This window comes from Mastacembelus armatus, chromosome 17, assembly GCF_900324485.2.
Source record: "Mastacembelus armatus chromosome 17, fMasArm1.2, whole genome shotgun sequence".
Taxonomy (NCBI): domain Eukaryota; kingdom Metazoa; phylum Chordata; class Actinopteri; order Synbranchiformes; family Mastacembelidae; genus Mastacembelus; species Mastacembelus armatus.
In genome coordinates, this window is record NC_046649.1 from 22,728,848 (window position 1) to 22,748,055 (window position 19,208).

The window sequence follows — 19,208 nt, forward strand, 5'->3', positions numbered from 1 at the left end:
ACTGAACTTCCACCTGATCACCTCTATCAAAGCTCAGCGGTTAGTTTGTGTACATGATGCTGTGTGTATTTAAACTGTGTGTTTGTACCTGTGTCCAGGACTGGGGGCCAGGACCGGACGTCCACGGCGGCCAAGGCTTCTTTCGACTTCAGCAGTTTAGAGATGAGCTGTGTGGTCATCACACACACGGACCGGCTCACCTGCACGACACAGTCAGAAAACTTCAATCTGTTAAAAATGCATCAGTATTTATCAGAGTGTGTGAAAAAAAAACAACCAAGCAAAACTGTTAAATTCAGCTTCTTGTAAGATTTACAGCAGAGTAACAGTAGCGCTGACCTCACACATCTCCTGCTGCCAGAGCTCAAGAAAGATGAACGAGGCTCGTTGTTATTCACAACTTCCATTCATTCACTCATTTTTCCAGACTGCTGGATGTTTTCCCAGACTGCAAGCTGTCGCTTCCTTTGCTTCCTCACTCCGTCCTCATTAGACTTTACACGTTTTTATTTCACAGCCCTGTGGCTGATTTGTAAAACAACTGTTTGGCACAGAGGGTCCAGTCTGCCCACATGGAGGCTCGAAAGGACAAATCAGTGGCTCCTCCCCCTTTTTGTACACGTCCAATCAGTTTACAGCAGGGGTCTCAAACTCCAGTCTTTGAGGGCCACTGTCCTGGTTCTTTTCCACTGCTGATCACCTGGACCAGGTGTGTTCAGCCAATCAGAAGCTGAAAGGAAGCAGGACAGTGGCCATCGAGAACTGAAGCTTTCAGACCCCTGGGTTACAGGATGAGGATGAACTAACCTGGGTACAATTCGGGGCTTATTAAAAAAATAAATATAATGAACAATCCACAACTTATTTTAGGAAAAAAATGAAAAGAAGGATAAAGTACACAATTTAAAACCTCCACATCAGTCGATTCATCCAAACGATGGTGAAAATGTAAAGTGTGCGTAAAACAGACTCAGCAAAACAAAATGAAAATACTTTTCCATAGGTGACTGTTAAATTAATGCACACACACATCATGTGGTGTTTACCAACAGCAAATGCTGCCTCTATTTGTGCTTAATCATCTTAAAGTAAAAGATTATTTCCAAAAATAACATTTGCAGAATAAAGAATATTGTTATGCACCAGGTTCTGCTGAAGTTTCCACCTATTTAAAGTGTCTATTCAGGAACTTTCAGCTTTTCTTGTTGTGAATAATCATAATAATCAGGTTTTATTTTACCCTTCCATTTCAGTGCATTAATAAACACATTTCTTGTTTTTCTTCGTTACTGTCACACTGTGAGAAGACAAACAAACAAACTTTCTGCAAGCAGCATCTGTTGACGCAGGAAGATGCTGTGAGGAAACCAGAAATAATACAGCAGGTAGGAGCACGACAGTGTTGGTCGCTACCTCCACGATCATCTTGACGGTGGGCAGCGTGGTGGCGATGTTCTGTGGATGAGGTGGTCGCACCGTGATCGGCACACAGCCGGCGTAGAGGCAGCCGTAAAACGCCACGATGAGGTCGATACCTGGAGGAGGAGCAGACGGAGTAAGGAAATAGAGAGGAAGGTGTCAGATCTTTTTGCAGCCAAATGAATCGAGGCTTACTGCTGTACCACAGAATAATACCTTTCTGGAAAATGATAAAAATAATAAAATAATAGAAAAGTTGTTTATTATAGTAACACTTGCATGAGCTTTAAATGACAACCGGTTTTGTAATTTGGGTGAAATGACCCTTTAACTCCCAGCACAAAAATCACCAGCTTTACATTTGTCTTCAGCAAATAAAGAAATACAGAGGAAACATCTCAGAAAACACCGAAGGATTTGTATTATAAAAAAAGTCAATGTTCACCTGGAGGGTAGACCAGTGCAACGTGGTCTCCGTCCTGCAGGTGTCCCCGTTCAGCCAGCATGGTGGCGATCTTCTCTGCTCTCTTATGCAGCTGAACACAAGTCAGAGAGCTGGCTATCGTACCCTGAGGGAGGCCCCACACACACACACACACACAGAAAAAGATGATTGACACGTTCAATCAGCAGTGTGTATCAGCACATGTCGTCATATTTTCCATTGCAGCATCTCAACAGCTGTAAACAAAGCAGTGCATCATATTTCCATTATGCAAACTAACATAACTGTCATACACGATTCACACACGATCTTCGACACAAACTGCATCGTAACGAGTAACAGTCAGTCACAAAATCACATTTATACTATAAATCATGTTCCTCTCGTCCTTTCTGTCGTTTTCTGTCAGTGTTCTCACTCTGCACGTATCAACAAAAACACAACACGCTGTAATATAAAAGTAAGAGATCCTGAAGTGTTTTTCTTCATGCCTTGTCCATGACTCATGTTATATATGAAAGGGACATGGAAAAAGTTAGAAACTGGATCCCTCAGAATAACTGAAGGCTCAATTATTTAAATATGCGATGGCACAAAATGTGATTCATGTCTCCCAAGTCCAAATTAATCTAGAAACTCCACATCTATTAAAAATTATTTCTATAATACAGTGACTTTGGGTCTAAGTACAATTTATAATAAACCTGTGGCAAAATAATTCGAACTGAGTTAGATGGATGTGGCTGCACTATATTCAGAAAAAATAAAAAAATAATATTCAAACACATTAAAAGTCAAAACATTAGAAGTAAACTGGCCAAAACAGATTCATCATGGGCAGTATGTTGGCTGTCAGGTCTTACTCTGGAGTTGAGCAGTGTGTACAGGACGTGGTCCGGAGTGGTCTGGGCTCTCCACTGTAACACCTCAGACAGGAAGAGGAACTGGAAAACACAAACAACAACACAGGGACAGTCAGACTGGACGATGAGACACAAAATTCAGCAATTCTTTAAATTGTTTTCCATTTCACGTTTTCTGACTTGGTCTTTAATTTGAAGTGACATGGTTAGTGTATTACAATCAGCCTGCTCTCTCCCCCAGTATTTTGACTTCATTCATAATTAGGAACGTGAAAGCTTATACACTGAACCTGGTGTCTCCTCCCATTCTGAAATGAAACTCTTCCCTGCTAAAATCCTCAGTCACCACAGTTTTCCACACAGAATTAATCCGACCCTTTCACCACTCGAACAAGCCAAAATCCAATAAAGGCCAAGCCTCAATACCAGCAACCTCCTTATTACTATGGCAGGAAGGGCTTTGTTTCCCTCACTTGCTCCAGGGTTGTGTTGACTGAACCATTTCTAATCACTACCCAGTCTGTTTATGGAGCGTTCTGTCAGAGAGCACGAAGACCTTTGGTATGTTACAGTACAAGACAGATCCCTGAACTCATTTTAACTTTCACTGGGACTTGTTTTTAGCTGCTGCTGTCGATGTCGGTCTGTCCACCACTTTGACTCTGACTTCTCCACAGACGCTCATAGTTCCCCAATGAATCTACTCTAATGATTTTGGTTCCTATTTGCGGCTTTAGTGAAATGTCTGAACAACTACTGGGTGGGTTTCTATGAAACTGGCTGCACACATTAGTGCTCACCTCAGGATGAACTGTAATGGCTTTGCTGAAATTCTGACTGGTGCAAAAACTCAGCATGTTAGCACGCTAACACTAGCATTCAGCTCAAAGCACCACCAGGAGAGCTTGCTTCAGTACTCAGGCACCACTGGAGCTAAGTGCAACCTCTCTATGAGCTGCTGCAGCTCAACCAGTACAAATGTCTTCCAGTTTAGGGTTTGGTCGCTGCGTAGGAGTTTATGTGAATGGAAGGACATGTACGGTAATGAGACTTCATATTTTACAACAGCAAAGACAAGACAGATGAAAATCAAGAGATGGGAGTGTGGGGGGGAAAAAATATTACAATCAAGAGAGTGAGTTTGTTTCTGGCTTCATACATTTTTTAAAGGTTTGCTGCCAAGCAATGAATCTCAGTGAGAGCAGTTCATGCTTGTTTTGTTTCTGTTCTACCAAAGAAAATCATTTATACGTCTTCATGCTGCCAGGCTGTTCTCATCTGTCACAGATCAACATTCAGCTTTCACATTCTTAACCCTCAGACCTCCGTTCTCTCCCCACCGTGTTTATCACATCTGGGAGGACTCTGCTTGATTTCTACTGCAAATTGCACCAAGTGAGACCAGCAGCTCAAAACCGAGTTATTATGCTTGAGAAGCTCATATGTGAACCTTCGTCTGATTTTTTCTTCTGCAGCTGCATCACTGAGATCTAACAGAGCTCACAGATTCAGTACTTTACCTAAGGGATCTGAAAGTCAGTGGGAACCAAAACAAGCAGAGTATATGCTTCTACATAATGTTATGAAATGATGTTAAAGATTTAACTCTTTAAGCAGTTTCTAAAAGCTGCAGATTAAACTGGTGTAGTCGACCTGCAGACTGCCTGACAAAAGGTTCTCTCAATCACTCGCCACCAGCTTCATTCTCTGGGGGTACAAAGATTTAAAGGTTTTTCTCCCCGTTGAAAATATCACTCAGGTCCTTCTCTGCCCGACTCTGAGCGAACATTAAACTTTCATGACGGCAAATTAAAGTCTGCTTCCTTTCCACTTCTGTTTCCTGCATCACCTCACAGCTCCACGACTGCACACGTATGAACCAGCAGCCATCAGAGCCAAAAGCTCCCATTGGTAAGAGGGTCACCTGAACCTGTAACAGTCTAGCTGCAGTGACTAAAAACCTTCAACAAAGCCAAACTATTGTTATAAGTAATGTCGCACACATGCAAAATGTCTGATAACCAAATCGAACGTTTACTCAAAGCAAGTGGTGTTTCAGACTCCACTCGCTTTGTTCGACCATCGATAGGATCACATCTCTGCTGAAATTGGTTTGTGTCGCACGTGAGTGAAGCTGTGACCCCTGGGTAAACCTTTAGAGCTCGACCGAAGCCCGAGACAGAAAAAGTGGAACCTGCCTCTAGACAAAACCCATGTTATCTCAATGAGAGAGGCCTGGCATGCCAAACACCAGCACAAAGAAGCTCTGTTTGCAGCTTGTGTGAGCCGCCTTGTTGAATTCCAGGCTGCAGATAGAAATCTGGTCTTAGAGAATTTTATCAAAGTGCTGGTGTTGATACACTGACGTCTGCAGCTCAGGCATATCCAGTATCATTATCACATGTGATGATCATCTCACTGAAACCCAACACAGCAACCATCTGGCATGTTACAGCACTTAAAATCACATGGACTGAGATAAATGAAATAGTTAAAACAATACATCAGCATCCTGCATTAGGGTCTGTATTATTTTATGTGACTGTGGGTTTGTTTCTAAAAAGATGGCCTCACTTTTTCCCCAGGGACAAAGAGAAAAAACTATTTAAGCAAGAATTACCTGTAATTATGATGTAGAATTTATCTGTAATTTTAGGAATCATTTCTAGACTGTTAACATTATAGTTCATCTTAGCTAAATATAATATCTTTGAATTTTTAAATACATTTTCTTCCGGAAGTAGAAGGTAAAAATACCTTTGAGTTTGGGGTGTTTTTTATTTTTAAATGAAATGTGGGTATCAAATGGAAATTCAATAGTATGCATCATTATCCTCACAACATATCAGGCTTTAAGCTCCACAGAGTTCATAACTGATGTAAAACCTGATGGGAGGACCCCTTCTCCTCACTGCCACTGTCCAAGTCTTAACTTAAAGTCCATCAGAAAAACACAAACGCTGCTGTTATTTCTGCTGTTGTGGCTAATGTTTTAACTGAGGCATGTACATTAACTTATAGGATACTCTCTCTCTTGGCTAATATTTCTTTGCCTTTTATAATAGTTCAGGTTCAACACCTGATTTTGATCTAATTGTAAATTTAGTGTTTTAATAAAAAATATTAGTTCAGATTTAGACATTTATATATTTGATTTTTGTTAGTTGATTTTTATTTTCAATTTATTTGTCAAATTACAACAAAATCATCTCAAGACACTTTACATAGAAACACATCAAGTCCCTTACGTATCAGGGCCAGAGTTGGACTCAATTCCAACATGAACTGAGTCCGACTCTGGCACAAGAAAGAACCTGCTGGTCTCTAAACATGGATGATCTTCCTGCTGCAAACAAGAGCAGTTTTGATTCTGTTCTACGTTTTTATATTTGTAAATATCTTCCCCCAGCCTAGAAAAGTGTGTTTTATTTTCATGATGTTAGCTCTTGGTAAAGTCTCTGGAAATGATGGGAACACTAGTCCACATCACGGAAAATAAACCAAGAAGCTGGTGAACCTTTTTGGCCCATGAATCATGACACATCCGTTGTTTATGTCTATGACAACAGCACACGGCTACAGTAAACCCCGAGGGGAAGACGTGTTGGTCTGGCAGCACCTGTGTCTCAGGTGACTGGCAGTCAGTTTGGTGATGTTAACACTTTACAAGGTGACCAAGCAGGTGTAGGTGTTGTCATGTGATCAGATTATCACGTTGGGCTTTTTTCTGGAGGCAGTACATAACAGTGTAAACTCCATTAGTACGCTGAGATGTTCGTTTTGGCAGAGCTGGCCCCAGTTTGACTGTTTAACAGCATAAATGTGCAACAGCTCAGAGCTCAGTCGACCTTCCCCGGATAAATGAATGTTATCAGAAATGGAATCTGAGAGGACATTCAAAGTAAATTACATTTCACTCTAAGATTACACTGACACACACTCACACACAGCATTTCAATAAACAAAGGAACAATTGGAAAAACACTGCCAGCATTCAGAAGAGTAAGAGCAGCTCATTCACTCAGAGGGCTTGGTTTTCAGGAGGAGGTGAGGATTACTCCGATGTGAGGAGTTATGCAAGCAGTGATGGATGAATGAACACATGGATAGACAATGAGCTGACGGACACGGTGATCAGAAGCAACTGCAGGATCAAACAGTAATTATAAAATCTTAGCTCTGACACAGAAACAGACTCATCAGCATCCAGCACGAGCTTTACTACATGAAATCCCCACATTCACAAACTCACAGTGAGTTATGAAGGAAGCTTGCCCTTCTAACCCTGTGAAAAATAAAACTGGCCTCTCCTGTCAGAGAAATGAAACCAAATTCCCAAGTATTCCCAAATCACACGCTCATTTTCCAGAAACACTGACGCTCTGCATCATCTGCTGAGGAAAGTTGCCAAAGTCAATTAAACTGTATTTCTGCACGGAAGAGTAAACATGTCGCTCTGCACAAATGACCAGTCTGACCATCCTGTTTGGACTTGTAATTATGGCATGAAGCCCCGAGCCTGTTGAAAATGGCTGAGCAGACTCATCACATACTGATCTGCAGCCAGGTTTCCTCCAATCCAATGACACCGAGGTTTTATTTTCCAAGTTTGCAGATTTGTTCTTCAGCCAAACAGCTGAGGTGGCACCAGCTCCAACTGAGACCTCTGCAGTCACTTTCTCACTATTCTGTCTGGGGATGAGTTGTATAATGTGAATTCAGAGTTTTCAGACAATATATTAAAATCATGTAAATAAATAGCCAATTTCTGGATTGGGAATATGTATTTAAACCACTATTCAAACATTTTGAGAATTAAATTCATTACAAATATATAAAAAAAATTTTTAAAAACTGGCCGGAAACTGTATTTCTGAATGTAACGCTATTTCCAAATATGCTCGGCCCAAGTCCGACAAACTATATATCATTTAAAAAGCGGAAAACCTCACGATTCAAATGGTATAAACCAATTTAGGGTTGAATTATCACCGCGACAACTGTTCCTTCATGTTTTACAAGAGTACAAACACATCAAGAAGGTAATTCTTACCTTTGCGAATGTGCACAGATCCACACATGGACTGAAACGCCAAGTGTTGCATATCAGTTTTAGTCCAAAAGACGAATTATCCTTGTAAAAACGCAATAAAACTGTCCTTCACTTTTCAGTCCCCGTAAAAACGTTTTAATTCCGTTGGTTCTCTGGTTGTTTTCACCGTTTATTTACCACAAACAGACGATAGACTCCTGCGAATAAAACCCAAGCCCACAACCAAGCGTGTCTGTCAGGTTTTAGGCCGTCAATCAATACGAAAACCAATGGCAGCCACGACTCACAGACAAATCCCACCCACGGGGTACAACAACCTATAATGACAGTAAAATCAGCCAGTCGCGTTGTTTGTCATTGATGATTGACATATGTTGTAGCCAATGAAATAACGTTTCCAACGACGTGACGCACTGTAGACGTTGCAAATGGGGAGGGGGGCTTAAATCCCCCGCGTTCTCGCAGGACCGTTGCCTCTGACAACGCTGATGACGCACGGGGCGCAGCGTGCAGGGGACGGAGGAGTCAAAGTTCATATTTCACGGCGTGACGTCACTCAGAAACGTCACTGTCACGCAATAAGAAGTTACTGAGCTAACAGCTACTGTACAAGCTAGCGACACTAAACATACTAGCCTGTTGCCTGCGCATGCGCTACAAGCACGCATGCATGTAGGCCGTTTGTAGTCCGATAGTGGTAAAACGTGTCTGGCGGAATTTAATCCAAACTAACTTTTTAATAATCGATTATTATTAACAGTTTTAAAGTGAACGACGATGCACATCACAGCTGTTCAACTGCAGATGACCAACAACTTTTAATGTAACCGCAGAAATGCGAAGTCATTTTTTAGTGGAAGTTAAGACACATACTTCAATATTTCAACTGCACTATACAACAATACAAACCAAGAGAGCACCTCAGCACCACACAGCTGATTTTCTCCCATGTGTTTTCCGTCTTTGGACAATGACAGGAATTATTTTATAAGTGGATTGTTGTTTGATAGGTCTCTGCTCAGCCATGTCTTATTGTTGTTTCATCTGTAAAAACCAGCACAGCAAATCCATCGCCACCTAATGGAAGCAGCTTCGAGCATTTATTGGTCCAAAGAAGCAACGTACGGCTTCACAAGGCGAAGCTGCTGTTTAAAGACTGGTTGGTTGTAATAGAAATCTGGTTTTACCTGTTAAGAATATTTAAACTCTTAGTAGTGATTGGCTCCAGGGCCGGAAATCTCCCAAAAATGGGGGAAATTTAAAAACACCACCAAACAGAAAGTTCATCATCATCTGTAGTTCAAACAAACGGGGCTGGCAGCAGGTAGAGAGCGGCTGCTGCAGCCTCCCCGTGTGCTGGTTGTTATTATTTGGGGCCTGTCTCTTCTCATTAGAGTCTACAGAGCATGTGCTGCCGCTGGCCGCCCGACACTATGACTGATGACATTTTCAGCACGAGAGAAGAGAGGAAAATCAGTAGTGTCAGTAACACACAGCGCCTGTTGATCTCCATCACTCTCTCAGGAGTAAAAGTTCTGGTCTCGCCTTTTGTTGTCTGTCTATTTGAATTATTCTTTGCTGTTCGCTCTCTATTCTGTTTTGTCTCATTTTCTCTTGCCATCATGCTCTCTCTGTTCCTGACCTCTATTTCTTTCTTATTTTCCGTCTCTGTGTCTCTGCTGACTTTTCTCTCCTTCCCTACTTTCACTGGCATATATCTAATGCATATAAAGCATCTAAACAGCTGCGGTTCTTCGTCTGCCACTGACACCGGACTCTCCCTTGACTTTCATACTGCAGCTTTGCATCTTTAATGTAAAGAAACAAGCCCAGATGGTGACGGTCAGTAACAGCAGCTCAACTAATCAATAAGAGATTATCCAAATGAATAAAAAGACAAATGGCAACAAATTACAGGTGGCTGGTTGGAAATGACACACTGTGGAGTGACGCATGAAGCACCTGGACCACATGCTTCATCATGTGTTTGTGTGCGCACATGACGACTGTGATGAAGATGAAGAAAACCAGCAGACCCCCTCTCACACACACCTTCCTTGCCTGGTCATTGTCTTCGATCTGACCCAGATCCCTGCCGCTGGCCTGGGCGATCCTCTTCCCCGACACCAGATTCCCGACCATCACAGACGCAGGGCCGATCTCTGAGGAAGAGGAGGAGAAAGAAGATGTGAAGGTCCGATTCGGTATGAGGATAATAAGGTATAATGCTGTGATGTTAACCTGCAGCCGAATGACAAACTGTACCTGGCTGTTTCTGCCGGGGTTTGGGCAGGTTGGTGACGCAGGTGTGCGGACACATGAGCACGTTGCAGGGATGCAGCGCCCCCTCCAGGAACAGCTGCTTGGTCTCCGACAGGTGGATGCCACCCAGGGGAGTCTTGGGCAGAGTGTTGGAGGGAACCAGAGCCAGGCAGTACACGCCCACCTGGTGGATGCTGTCTATCGCCTGGATGGTTGAAGTAACGTTTAGAAAAACTACTTTTCTAAGACGATTTAACATTTACCTCCCCGACACAATGCAAACCCTGCAGAAAAAAGTCCCACAGAGGTCATTCTACACACGAAGCATCACATCACTTAGGACAATAAAAGCTTTAGACTTTACACAGTTTTCCAAGATTTCTGTGTCCCAGAAGGTAAAACTCATAATTCCACAGTGTATTTAAAGACTACAGTGGCCTTCCAGTTAGGGAACCTAACCTAAGGGAACCACTGATCAGCCGTCAAATTATCTTTTAAATTTATATATCTTAAAAATAATTTATGAATTTATCCATATTTATATGAAGCGGCATTGACATCTGACACCTGATTTTATACTTTTTCATAATCATAATAAAGCACTCTGAGGAACCTTCAGTCCTGTCACATAATGTGACAGCTCGTCCTCTCTTGAAGAGGCTGAGAGTGTTTGTAAGCAGACGGGCCAAATGGAAAAACAGGATCTGTGATGGTAAAGGAATAAAGAGATTTGGTTTTATTACAGCCATAAAAATGCAGACGGCTTTTAGAGTTTTACCACAGTCTCCACGTCGGCTTATAGAGATCTGGAGATTGGGCTGAGATTTTGTCTGTTCATGCATAATGTGAATGTACAGCAAAGCATCATATAGTGTGTGTGTGTGTGTGTGTGTGTCTGACAGAGGCAAAGAGGCAGATTCTGCTGTGGCCTCTGTTAAAACGTGTCTGGCTGCTGTGTCTTTGTGGCCTGTCTGGTCTTATTTAATATTTTTTTCTTATTGTCCACAAAACTCATGAAAACAGTAAAACCGACGACGTGTTTGTCAGTCAACCTGTTCTGACGTCTCCTGTTTCAGTCCCCAACATTCTGGTTCCTACTAATAATGTCAATTCTTAAAGGTTCTACAGACACATCCGTGTTTCTACTAGTTTTTTACCTGCAGAACTCGGCTCATCCACTGGAAGCTGTCCTCCTCGGTGGAGTCTGGCCGCTGCTCGGCTACGACCACGATCCTCTCGTCATGGAGCACCGTGATGGAGAACACTGCTATCCTGCAACACACAGACACACACACACACGGACACACACCGTCTGAGTGAGCACGCTCCACTGGTTCTTGTAGATCTTATAGTTCAGCCACAAACCAGTGCTTCCAAAATCAGCATCAAGCTGCATCAACACCTTAACAAAAACCCTTCACAGAGGGAGGACGTGTTGTAGGGCTGAGTGTCCAACTACTGACCGACTGTTTCACAGCTGAAGTCTCTTTTAATACCTGTGTATTCCTACTTACTTAGAAAGATCTGCACATTTTATTATGGTTTGTAAAGATGTATCATGTTTGATTGACAGGTAAGGTGCAGCCAGCACCCACCTGCCCCTGTACACAAACTTCATCGGCTCCACGGCGAGCGCCGTCGCGACGATGTCGTCAGCGTTGTGCCGACGCCCCCCGACCACCATCAGGCCGTCCATCTTTCCTGCCACAAAGATCAGAGCCCCGGGGCCGATGAAGCCCAGCAGGCCGGTCCTGGTGAAGGGAAACTCACTGACCGGAGTGCCGATGTTGGACACTGGGAAAACCTGGAAGGAGGCGCCGGGTGGTTTCAGCTTAAATCCAGTTTTTAAGCATTTTAACAAAGAGGGAAGGTGAGAACATTCACACACTCACCTCGAAGGTGTTCTTGGTCATGCCGGCCAGGCCATAGTAGGAGGTTCCAGTGGCAACAGTACAAACGCACAACTCACCGATCTCATCGGTTTTACAGAGCTGAGGGACCCCTTCAGGTTTCACCACGCACATCACAGCTGCAGGCAGACAGACCGACAGAAGAACAGCAAGAAGGTTTATACAGAACCCTGACAAAACATCAAACTGTTCCTTGAAAATGTCACTAACACAAAGAGAAAAACCCTCCGTCATATTGTACATTTGTACAACAAATAATACCAGTAACAGGAGGGTGGGCTAAAAGTATTTATAGTCATCGGGTTTTCTGAGTGTAAAATATGAATCTCAGTAACAACGAACTGCAGATGAATGTTAACTAGTCCAATATATCCATCTGGAGAAAAGGCCAAAATCTAAAAAACCTAAACTGCAGGAACGGGGAGTGGGGACTTCTTCCTCAGAGAGTTTGGTGATCAGGCCTGTCTCACCTCCCGGCATGACGGAGCCGACATCCTGCAGCGTCAGGACCGACAGTTTCTCCTCCGTGTCGACCCGGATCACGCCGTGACTCAAACCCTGCATGGACAAAATGCCGCGAGCAGGGGGGGTGCTGCCCTCCTCCAACGGCCTGCACGACAGGGAGGAGACATCAGTCGTACGGGAGAGGCAGTGCTGTTACTCAGGACCGTGCAAACAGGGACAATTTGGAAGATGAACATTTGAGAAAATCAGAAAGAAGAAACAGTTTGAAAGTGAACAAATTCAGGAAGTGTTTGGCAAGAACATATTTGGGAAACCAGTTTTGTTTTTTAAAACTTGGGGCATTATTAAAAAATGGTGACCATTTTTTTGGAAAGAGGGCGATGAATATGAAGAGACACTGTGGGTAAAAGAAAGTTGGTCTTTCTGCTTTGAGATAAATGTAGGTTGAAGGATTAGAGGGTTAGAGGTTGATGCATGTCACAGAGGGTCTTCACACATACAAGTACAGGGTGTGAGTGTGTGTGTGTGTGTGTGTGTGTGTGTGTGTGTGAGAATCCTGTTAGGGATTTTTATGAGTTTTGAAGCTGCTCTTGTAAAAATAAAGCGAGTTCATTATTACCACACATGCTGAGAAGGGCTGTTTATTAGCCTGTGTGTGGCACAAACACACAAACACACACACACATGCACACACACACGCACACACACACACACACCTAATTAAGATCATGAAGCAGAAATTACAGCCAACATGTAATAAGCAGCTGCCCTGGGTTGATGGTAATGTGGCGTTTACATGATGAACTACAGTGTGGATGATTGGATGATGAAAGAGGGAACAGCTGTGAGTTTAGTGTTTTAACAGCCACAGAAATGTAACGTCAGGACTTTTAACAGCAGCAGGCTGTGGGGTAAAGTCACTAACCTTCTTATAGCGACAGTCAGGGCCTCGGGGGAGCTGGCACAGGGACAGATCACCTCTGGCTTCAAACCTTTACTCTGGAAGACGTTGAGGAAGGCGTCGCAGGACGAGATCGACCCTGACGGAGAAAAACCCAGAGTTTGTTCATATGCAGCTCAGAAACAGGAAGTGAAAACTGAAATCTGAAGCTGCACCTTTTAATAGACGGTTTATGGGCTTTTCCAAATGGAGAGCAGAACAATCTGCATTTATGTTATTCATTTAGCTTCACTTGTCACGTCAGGCCCGAGGGAACATTTCCCACTTCCCCACTTCTGTACTTTCAGTTTGATTTCCTCACTACAGAGTTGATATGTTCATGAAGAATCAATGCAAACACAACATAAACTTATGAGACAGCGTCAGGCCAAAGAAAACGTCATTTTACGCTGGTAAGTGCATTAATAATAGAGACGTTAATAATAGAGGAGGTCACTAACTGTGTGTTTTTGTTATAAATGACTTCATAACCTTAATTACAACTACATCCTTAATGTCTTACAGGGATTCGAACCGTCGGCCACCACCAGCATACGCAGGGAGCTCAGGTTGATGTCTCGCTGGTCTCGATGGGCCACCAGCGCCCAGTGCATGTCCCGGGACTTCACGCACGCCACCTTGGCTATTCACGAAGGGCACAACATTATACACACACACACACACACACACACAGTCTGATTTACACACACTGCATTAATGTAAATCATCAAATCAAGGGTTTAAGAGACAACCAGGTCAAAGGTCAACAAAGTCAAAATAATGAACAAAGCCTGAAAAGCCCATTAACACAACAGGAACCTAGAGAATGGTGCGGTAGTGTTGTTGTTAGTGACAAAAGCTTGTTATGCTGCAGTTTGTCCAACACTCTCAGGTCAGTGAGGAGATGGTCTGACTCATAAACTTTGTAATGGAAACAAAAACCCTCTGCACAATGTCTAAGATCTAATATACAGTACAGGGCTGTATATACTACATTCAACTTATTACAGGTGTTTCTAATAATTTGCTAGTTTACCAGAGGTGATACCAATAAAATACAGGCTGCAGCCAAACTCCTCAGGGTCCCCTCAAATCTGATCACACAGGCAGTTTTCATTATCACCTTTGTACTGGCAGACTTTCTGGATCCAGGACAGAGGGTTGACCTTCATGAGGGCGTAGGGAATACTGATGACATGCATCATATTCATCACACTCTGACAGAGAAAACAAGAGAAAGTTTGAAAATTGAGTCTGTAAAGGTCACCGACCAAATAGTTTTGATTCCAAAGTAAAAACGAATTTTTATTCCTGGGTTTTATACTTTAATCCTTGGGTTAAAATGATTAAGACAGTTAAGGTTGAGGAGGGTTTTTCTTACGGTCAGGATGGCGTGCCACAGTCCCACATCCTTCTTGAAGTCTAATACATTCACTATGGTCTCAGCTGGAGGACGACAGAGAGACAGTGATGAGCCTTAACATTGGCACATTAAAGCCGACTGGGTGCAGGCTGAAGCAGTTTTCATATATAGTATAAATGTGTGTTACCTTCTGTGTACGAGCAGGACTGAGTGAGGGTCTGGCAGTGTGTGAGCATGGCTATCCTCATCACCGTCACGCCGAGGACGCTGCCATCCTTACACGTCTTATACTGGACACACACACACACACACACACACACACACACACAGTGACAGTCCTGAGCGGGGTTTGTTTACTGTGTTGACACTACCTGCAGAATAAGTTTTATTGACAAGTAAACAGCTTGGAATCTGTGCAACACTGCTGACATTTTACTGGAGCTGGAAAACTGAGGTGACCCCAGACCTTTGACATATAATGTTCTGTGGTACATGCTGTTGTAAATAGCACACACACAGGATGGTACATACACTAAAGTACTCAGATACATACCATAATATTGTCTGAGGTACAGACACTTGAGTCGTCGTGAGACATTATGATAAAACTTAAAATATGTTTTATTTGTGTTGTAATGATTAATTTACAGCTTAGGATTGATTTTTTATTGAGTCATCCAAAAACCCAGATGCTGTCTAAAGTGCTGCGGAGTCGACAGTAATCGATGGGAATCTTTCCCAAATAAGATCTGGGTCTCAAAAGTCTGGCACAAAAACCAAGCACATTATTAAGGCTATGAATCATGTGGAGGCATTATCTGTCAGAAAACGTTAGTGTTATTGAAAACTAAAAGAGACTCGTTTCTTTGAGCCCCAGAAAAAGAGCGTCCCCCTAATTTCGTCTGTCTCGACTGTCTGGGACGTGGCTTCTGCTAAAAACAAAAGGTCAGTCGTTTTTCAATCATCCCTCCTCTTTCATCTCCTCCTTTTCAGCCTTTTCCAATCCCTGTTGCAATCAAGGCGCCGTTTCACCTTGCCGCTGGTGAAATTACTGCTCGGCCGCTTACAGGAACGCCGGGTACGTTCAGATCAATCAGGCGGGATGAAAGTGTCACCAGGCAAACATCCACTCAGCTCTAGTGTGATTCTAATCCAAATGGCACCACTGGGTTTCATTCACGAGACAGTAATGACAGGAACTACATGACTGGAGATTTTAGCTCCTCAGAGTTCACACACACTTCAGTGTTTGTGCCTCTGTGTGTGTGTGTGTGTGTGTGTTACCTCAATGTAGGCATTGTCCTGGTTGGCATCCTTGATATGTGGGAACCAGTCTCGGGGCGGTTTGGAGAGGTGTTTGGACTCGGTCACAAACCATAGCACCTTGGGCCAGCCTGCACACACGAGGACACAAAACAAACATCCACTAACATGTCTGCTGTCAGGAACCAGTCTCTGCCTTTAGTCCAGTCCACATCAAACCCTTCAAGTCTTAAGGATAAGACACTAACACTGAGTCGGAACTGTTCTGTTTACTGGTTAAACCTCCTGTAAACTGGACTGGGACTGGAACCAGACAGGTGACCAGTACTACAGCTGTGTTTGGATGTAGGTTGGAGTATGTGATCATACTCAACAACAAGAACACGGTAATTAAGTCTGAGCTTGTTTACGCTTTGACCGTAAATAATGTAAAAGCTGCTCACTGTTAATGAAGATAAATAACACTGATTATTTAAGAGTCAAAATGCCTGTGAAGTAAACACCACAACAGGGTTTGGATCAGTTTTACTGAACAGTCCCGATGCAAAATAACGTTTAGCAACATCATTAGCATCAGTCACTGCTCTGAGACCAGTACATTAGTTTGAGTGATAGCTGTGGTTCAGTCCTTTCACTCTTAAACTTTTATTATGCTGCAAAAACTGATCTGCACTTATTTAAAATGAATCTTTGCCAAAAACTGACAGAAATAACTTTAAACACTGTATTTCTATTGTGCTGAGTCAAAGGTTTTCTATAAACACACGGCTGCTGCAGTTATTTAACCGGGGACTACTGAGAACCTTTGGCACCTGCCCTGCCTCACTATCTTCAGGAAACACCACTTAACCAAAGATGGTTCTCCTGGGAATGATATACCACTTTGAAAGCACACACTAGTGGTCTGTTGTCTTTCTGTTAAAGACCAAATAATTGGAGGTGGAACACGGATTTTATTTATTGTTCACTAGTCTTTTAGCACAGCCTTTAAAAAAAACATCCACCTCTGCATTTCAACGCACAGAAAAATAAACTTTTCTCAATCTTAAATGTTTCCTGGGTAAGTTCTTTACCTACGTGGTCCACGTTTATCCGTTTTATATTACACTGCTTTAATTTTACAGCATCTTATGTGAAACATGCTCAAGTGCAGCAGGGTTTGGCTTTAGAGGTCACATCATCTCAAATCTATTAAGTTTCTCTTCCACTGCTATAAAGACAAATGATGAGAATTATTATTAACGTCATGAGGAGATGTTTACATGGTAGAACAGGAGGAAACCCTGGTATGTGCAGGCTGTTAATGTCTGCATTAATGCTGCTGTTCCTGCTGGGCAGCGAGACAGAAGAACCAATCAGCCATGTGAATGAGATGAGTTTAAAGCCTGCTGATCAATAAGAGGAGCACTCCACCTTAATGAGCTACACACACACACACACGCACACACACACACACACACACAGTAAATCTGTCGGCCTCACGTTGCTATTTATAAATCCATTACTGAAAAGCCAACAGTTGTTATTAATCACCAGGAGAATCTCTGTGTTCAGTGCTAACGTCTCGCTCTTCTTAATCTTCCACGTCTCCCTGTTTCAGTTTTTCCTCCCCTCCTCCTCCTCGTCAGCTGGTTTTCTCGATCGATTTGCATTACTGCTTCACCGACTCCCTCTTTTCCTCCATGTCTCTATCATCCCGCCGGCGGACATCAGGCTTCTCATTCATCCTCCTGAGCGACACGGGAAAGCTGCTCTGCTCAGCCTCGCTCTGATCCCTCGACTCCGACTGTGTGTGTGTGTGTGTGTGTGTGTGTGTGTGTTATTTTGTGCCAGTTTAGCTTTTATGTAACTGTATTATAATTTCCTGCTCTTCTTATTTCTTCATGTGTTTTGGCCTTGAAGAATGCAAAGCACTTGTTTGCCCCTGGCTTGAAAAGTGTTCAGTGTTTTTCTTATTTTAAACTTCATCATTGTTTTCAGACATTTCAGTGTGTGTTTTGATGAAACATTGACCTTTAGTTGTAGCTTCAAAAGAACTTTCTGCACAGTTCACCCTGTTTTGCCACAGCTGGACGGTAGACTGCAGATTTAGGATGAAAAGTAACGAAAAGCAACGTACAGACACAGGTGAGTGCCTTATATCCTCACCAACTATTCATATTTAGCACGTGTTTTTGGAAATTAAACAGAGTTCGTGTGTGTTGCCATGAACATGCTCCATGCAGGTGTGTCGACAGGTTGGATGTGAGACCTTTGAACTGTGGGATCTCTCCGGTGGGACTCTTGGGTAACCCTTTATGGCAGGTGTCGCTGGTCAGAGCCACCGTCACGCCACAGCTCCCCAGCAGGAACCCGATCTGCTGACTGCCAGCGTCCTGCAGCGACACAGAAAACCACACCAGATCAATCATCTGCATTGGATTCTAATGAATCAATAATTGATTCTTGGTCCCGATCACTTGTTGCAGGGTTCTGGAAGTAAAAGTGCTCTTTATTTTTTTAATACATGGGATAACTGACAGTTGAAGGTTTGGATCAATGAGAGAAGTTGAGTCAAACATTCAGTTTCTGTTTAGCGAAAAAAAGATTCAGTGATTATTATTTTTAATCTCCAAGTGTTTGTTGTTGTTGTGCTTTAACAGATGTTAACACTAAACTACAAACATCTTCATAACATCTGGAAAACTCAGGTTGTTCACCATAAATTATTATTAGATTAGATAGACAAACCCGCACTCTGCCCTCAACTGGCCCCTGGTCCTTCCCAGGGGGTGTTTCAGAGCTCGGTCCAAACCATGAGTCAAAGAAACCCACAACAGCAGCAGAGTTGTTTCTTTGGAGACGTGGCTCTGACTGCAGAGCTCCGTGCGGCACCATGACCCACCACCACAGCTTCTGGCGACTGGCGTTTTTAAAACAGTACCCCAGTGAAGAGTTAGCTGCTGTGAATTAGCGCTGCTCGACTCTGCTGCTCGTCGTCTTTTCAACTCGCTGATGCTGTTTGACGTGAGCAAAAAGAAAAACTGGAAACAAAACCTCTGCCCGCCTGAAGTCTTGCTGCTTCTCAGCAAACCGTAAAGAGACGAGCTCTCTCTCCCTTTCTGTTTCTCTCCATCAACTGCTCCTCTGGGTCCAATAACACCAGGCATATAAGTAAAAAACTAAACGTACGACCACACGATTCTCTAAAGTACAAACCCTACAAATAAATGTAAAAACTGACTG

General features: G+C 43.0%; 1 protein-coding gene across 5 annotated transcripts in view; it reads right to left on the minus strand.

Annotated features, from left to right (window-relative positions):
- Positions 1–19,208, minus strand: part of LOC113134005 (disco-interacting protein 2 homolog C) — a 143,070-nt gene that overhangs the window by 13,157 nt on the left and 110,705 nt on the right. For 3 of the 5 annotated variants that reach the window (XM_026313151.1, XM_026313153.1, XM_026313155.1), the window contains exons 11-27: positions 18,235–18,358; positions 16,005–16,114; positions 14,908–15,010; positions 14,739–14,803; positions 14,481–14,574; positions 13,881–14,000; positions 13,343–13,457; positions 12,423–12,562; positions 11,935–12,071; positions 11,638–11,846; positions 11,200–11,314; positions 10,046–10,247; positions 9,833–9,942; positions 2,728–2,808; positions 1,865–1,988; positions 1,414–1,535; positions 89–200 (exon numbers count right to left, since the gene is read on the minus strand). In XM_026313151.1, coding sequence (XP_026168936.1) covers positions 89–200; positions 1,414–1,535; positions 1,865–1,988; positions 2,728–2,808; positions 9,833–9,942; positions 10,046–10,247; positions 11,200–11,314; positions 11,638–11,846; positions 11,935–12,071; positions 12,423–12,562; positions 13,343–13,457; positions 13,881–14,000; positions 14,481–14,574; positions 14,739–14,803; positions 14,908–15,010; positions 16,005–16,114; positions 18,235–18,358 — 2,083 coding nt within the window. The remainder of the gene's footprint in view (positions 1–88; positions 201–1,413; positions 1,536–1,864; positions 1,989–2,727; positions 2,809–9,832; positions 9,943–10,045; positions 10,248–11,199; positions 11,315–11,637; positions 11,847–11,934; positions 12,072–12,422; positions 12,563–13,342; positions 13,458–13,880; positions 14,001–14,480; positions 14,575–14,738; positions 14,804–14,907; positions 15,011–16,004; positions 16,115–18,234; positions 18,359–19,208) is intronic. The other 2 variants (XM_026313154.1, XM_026313152.1) reach the window with 1 other exon arrangement.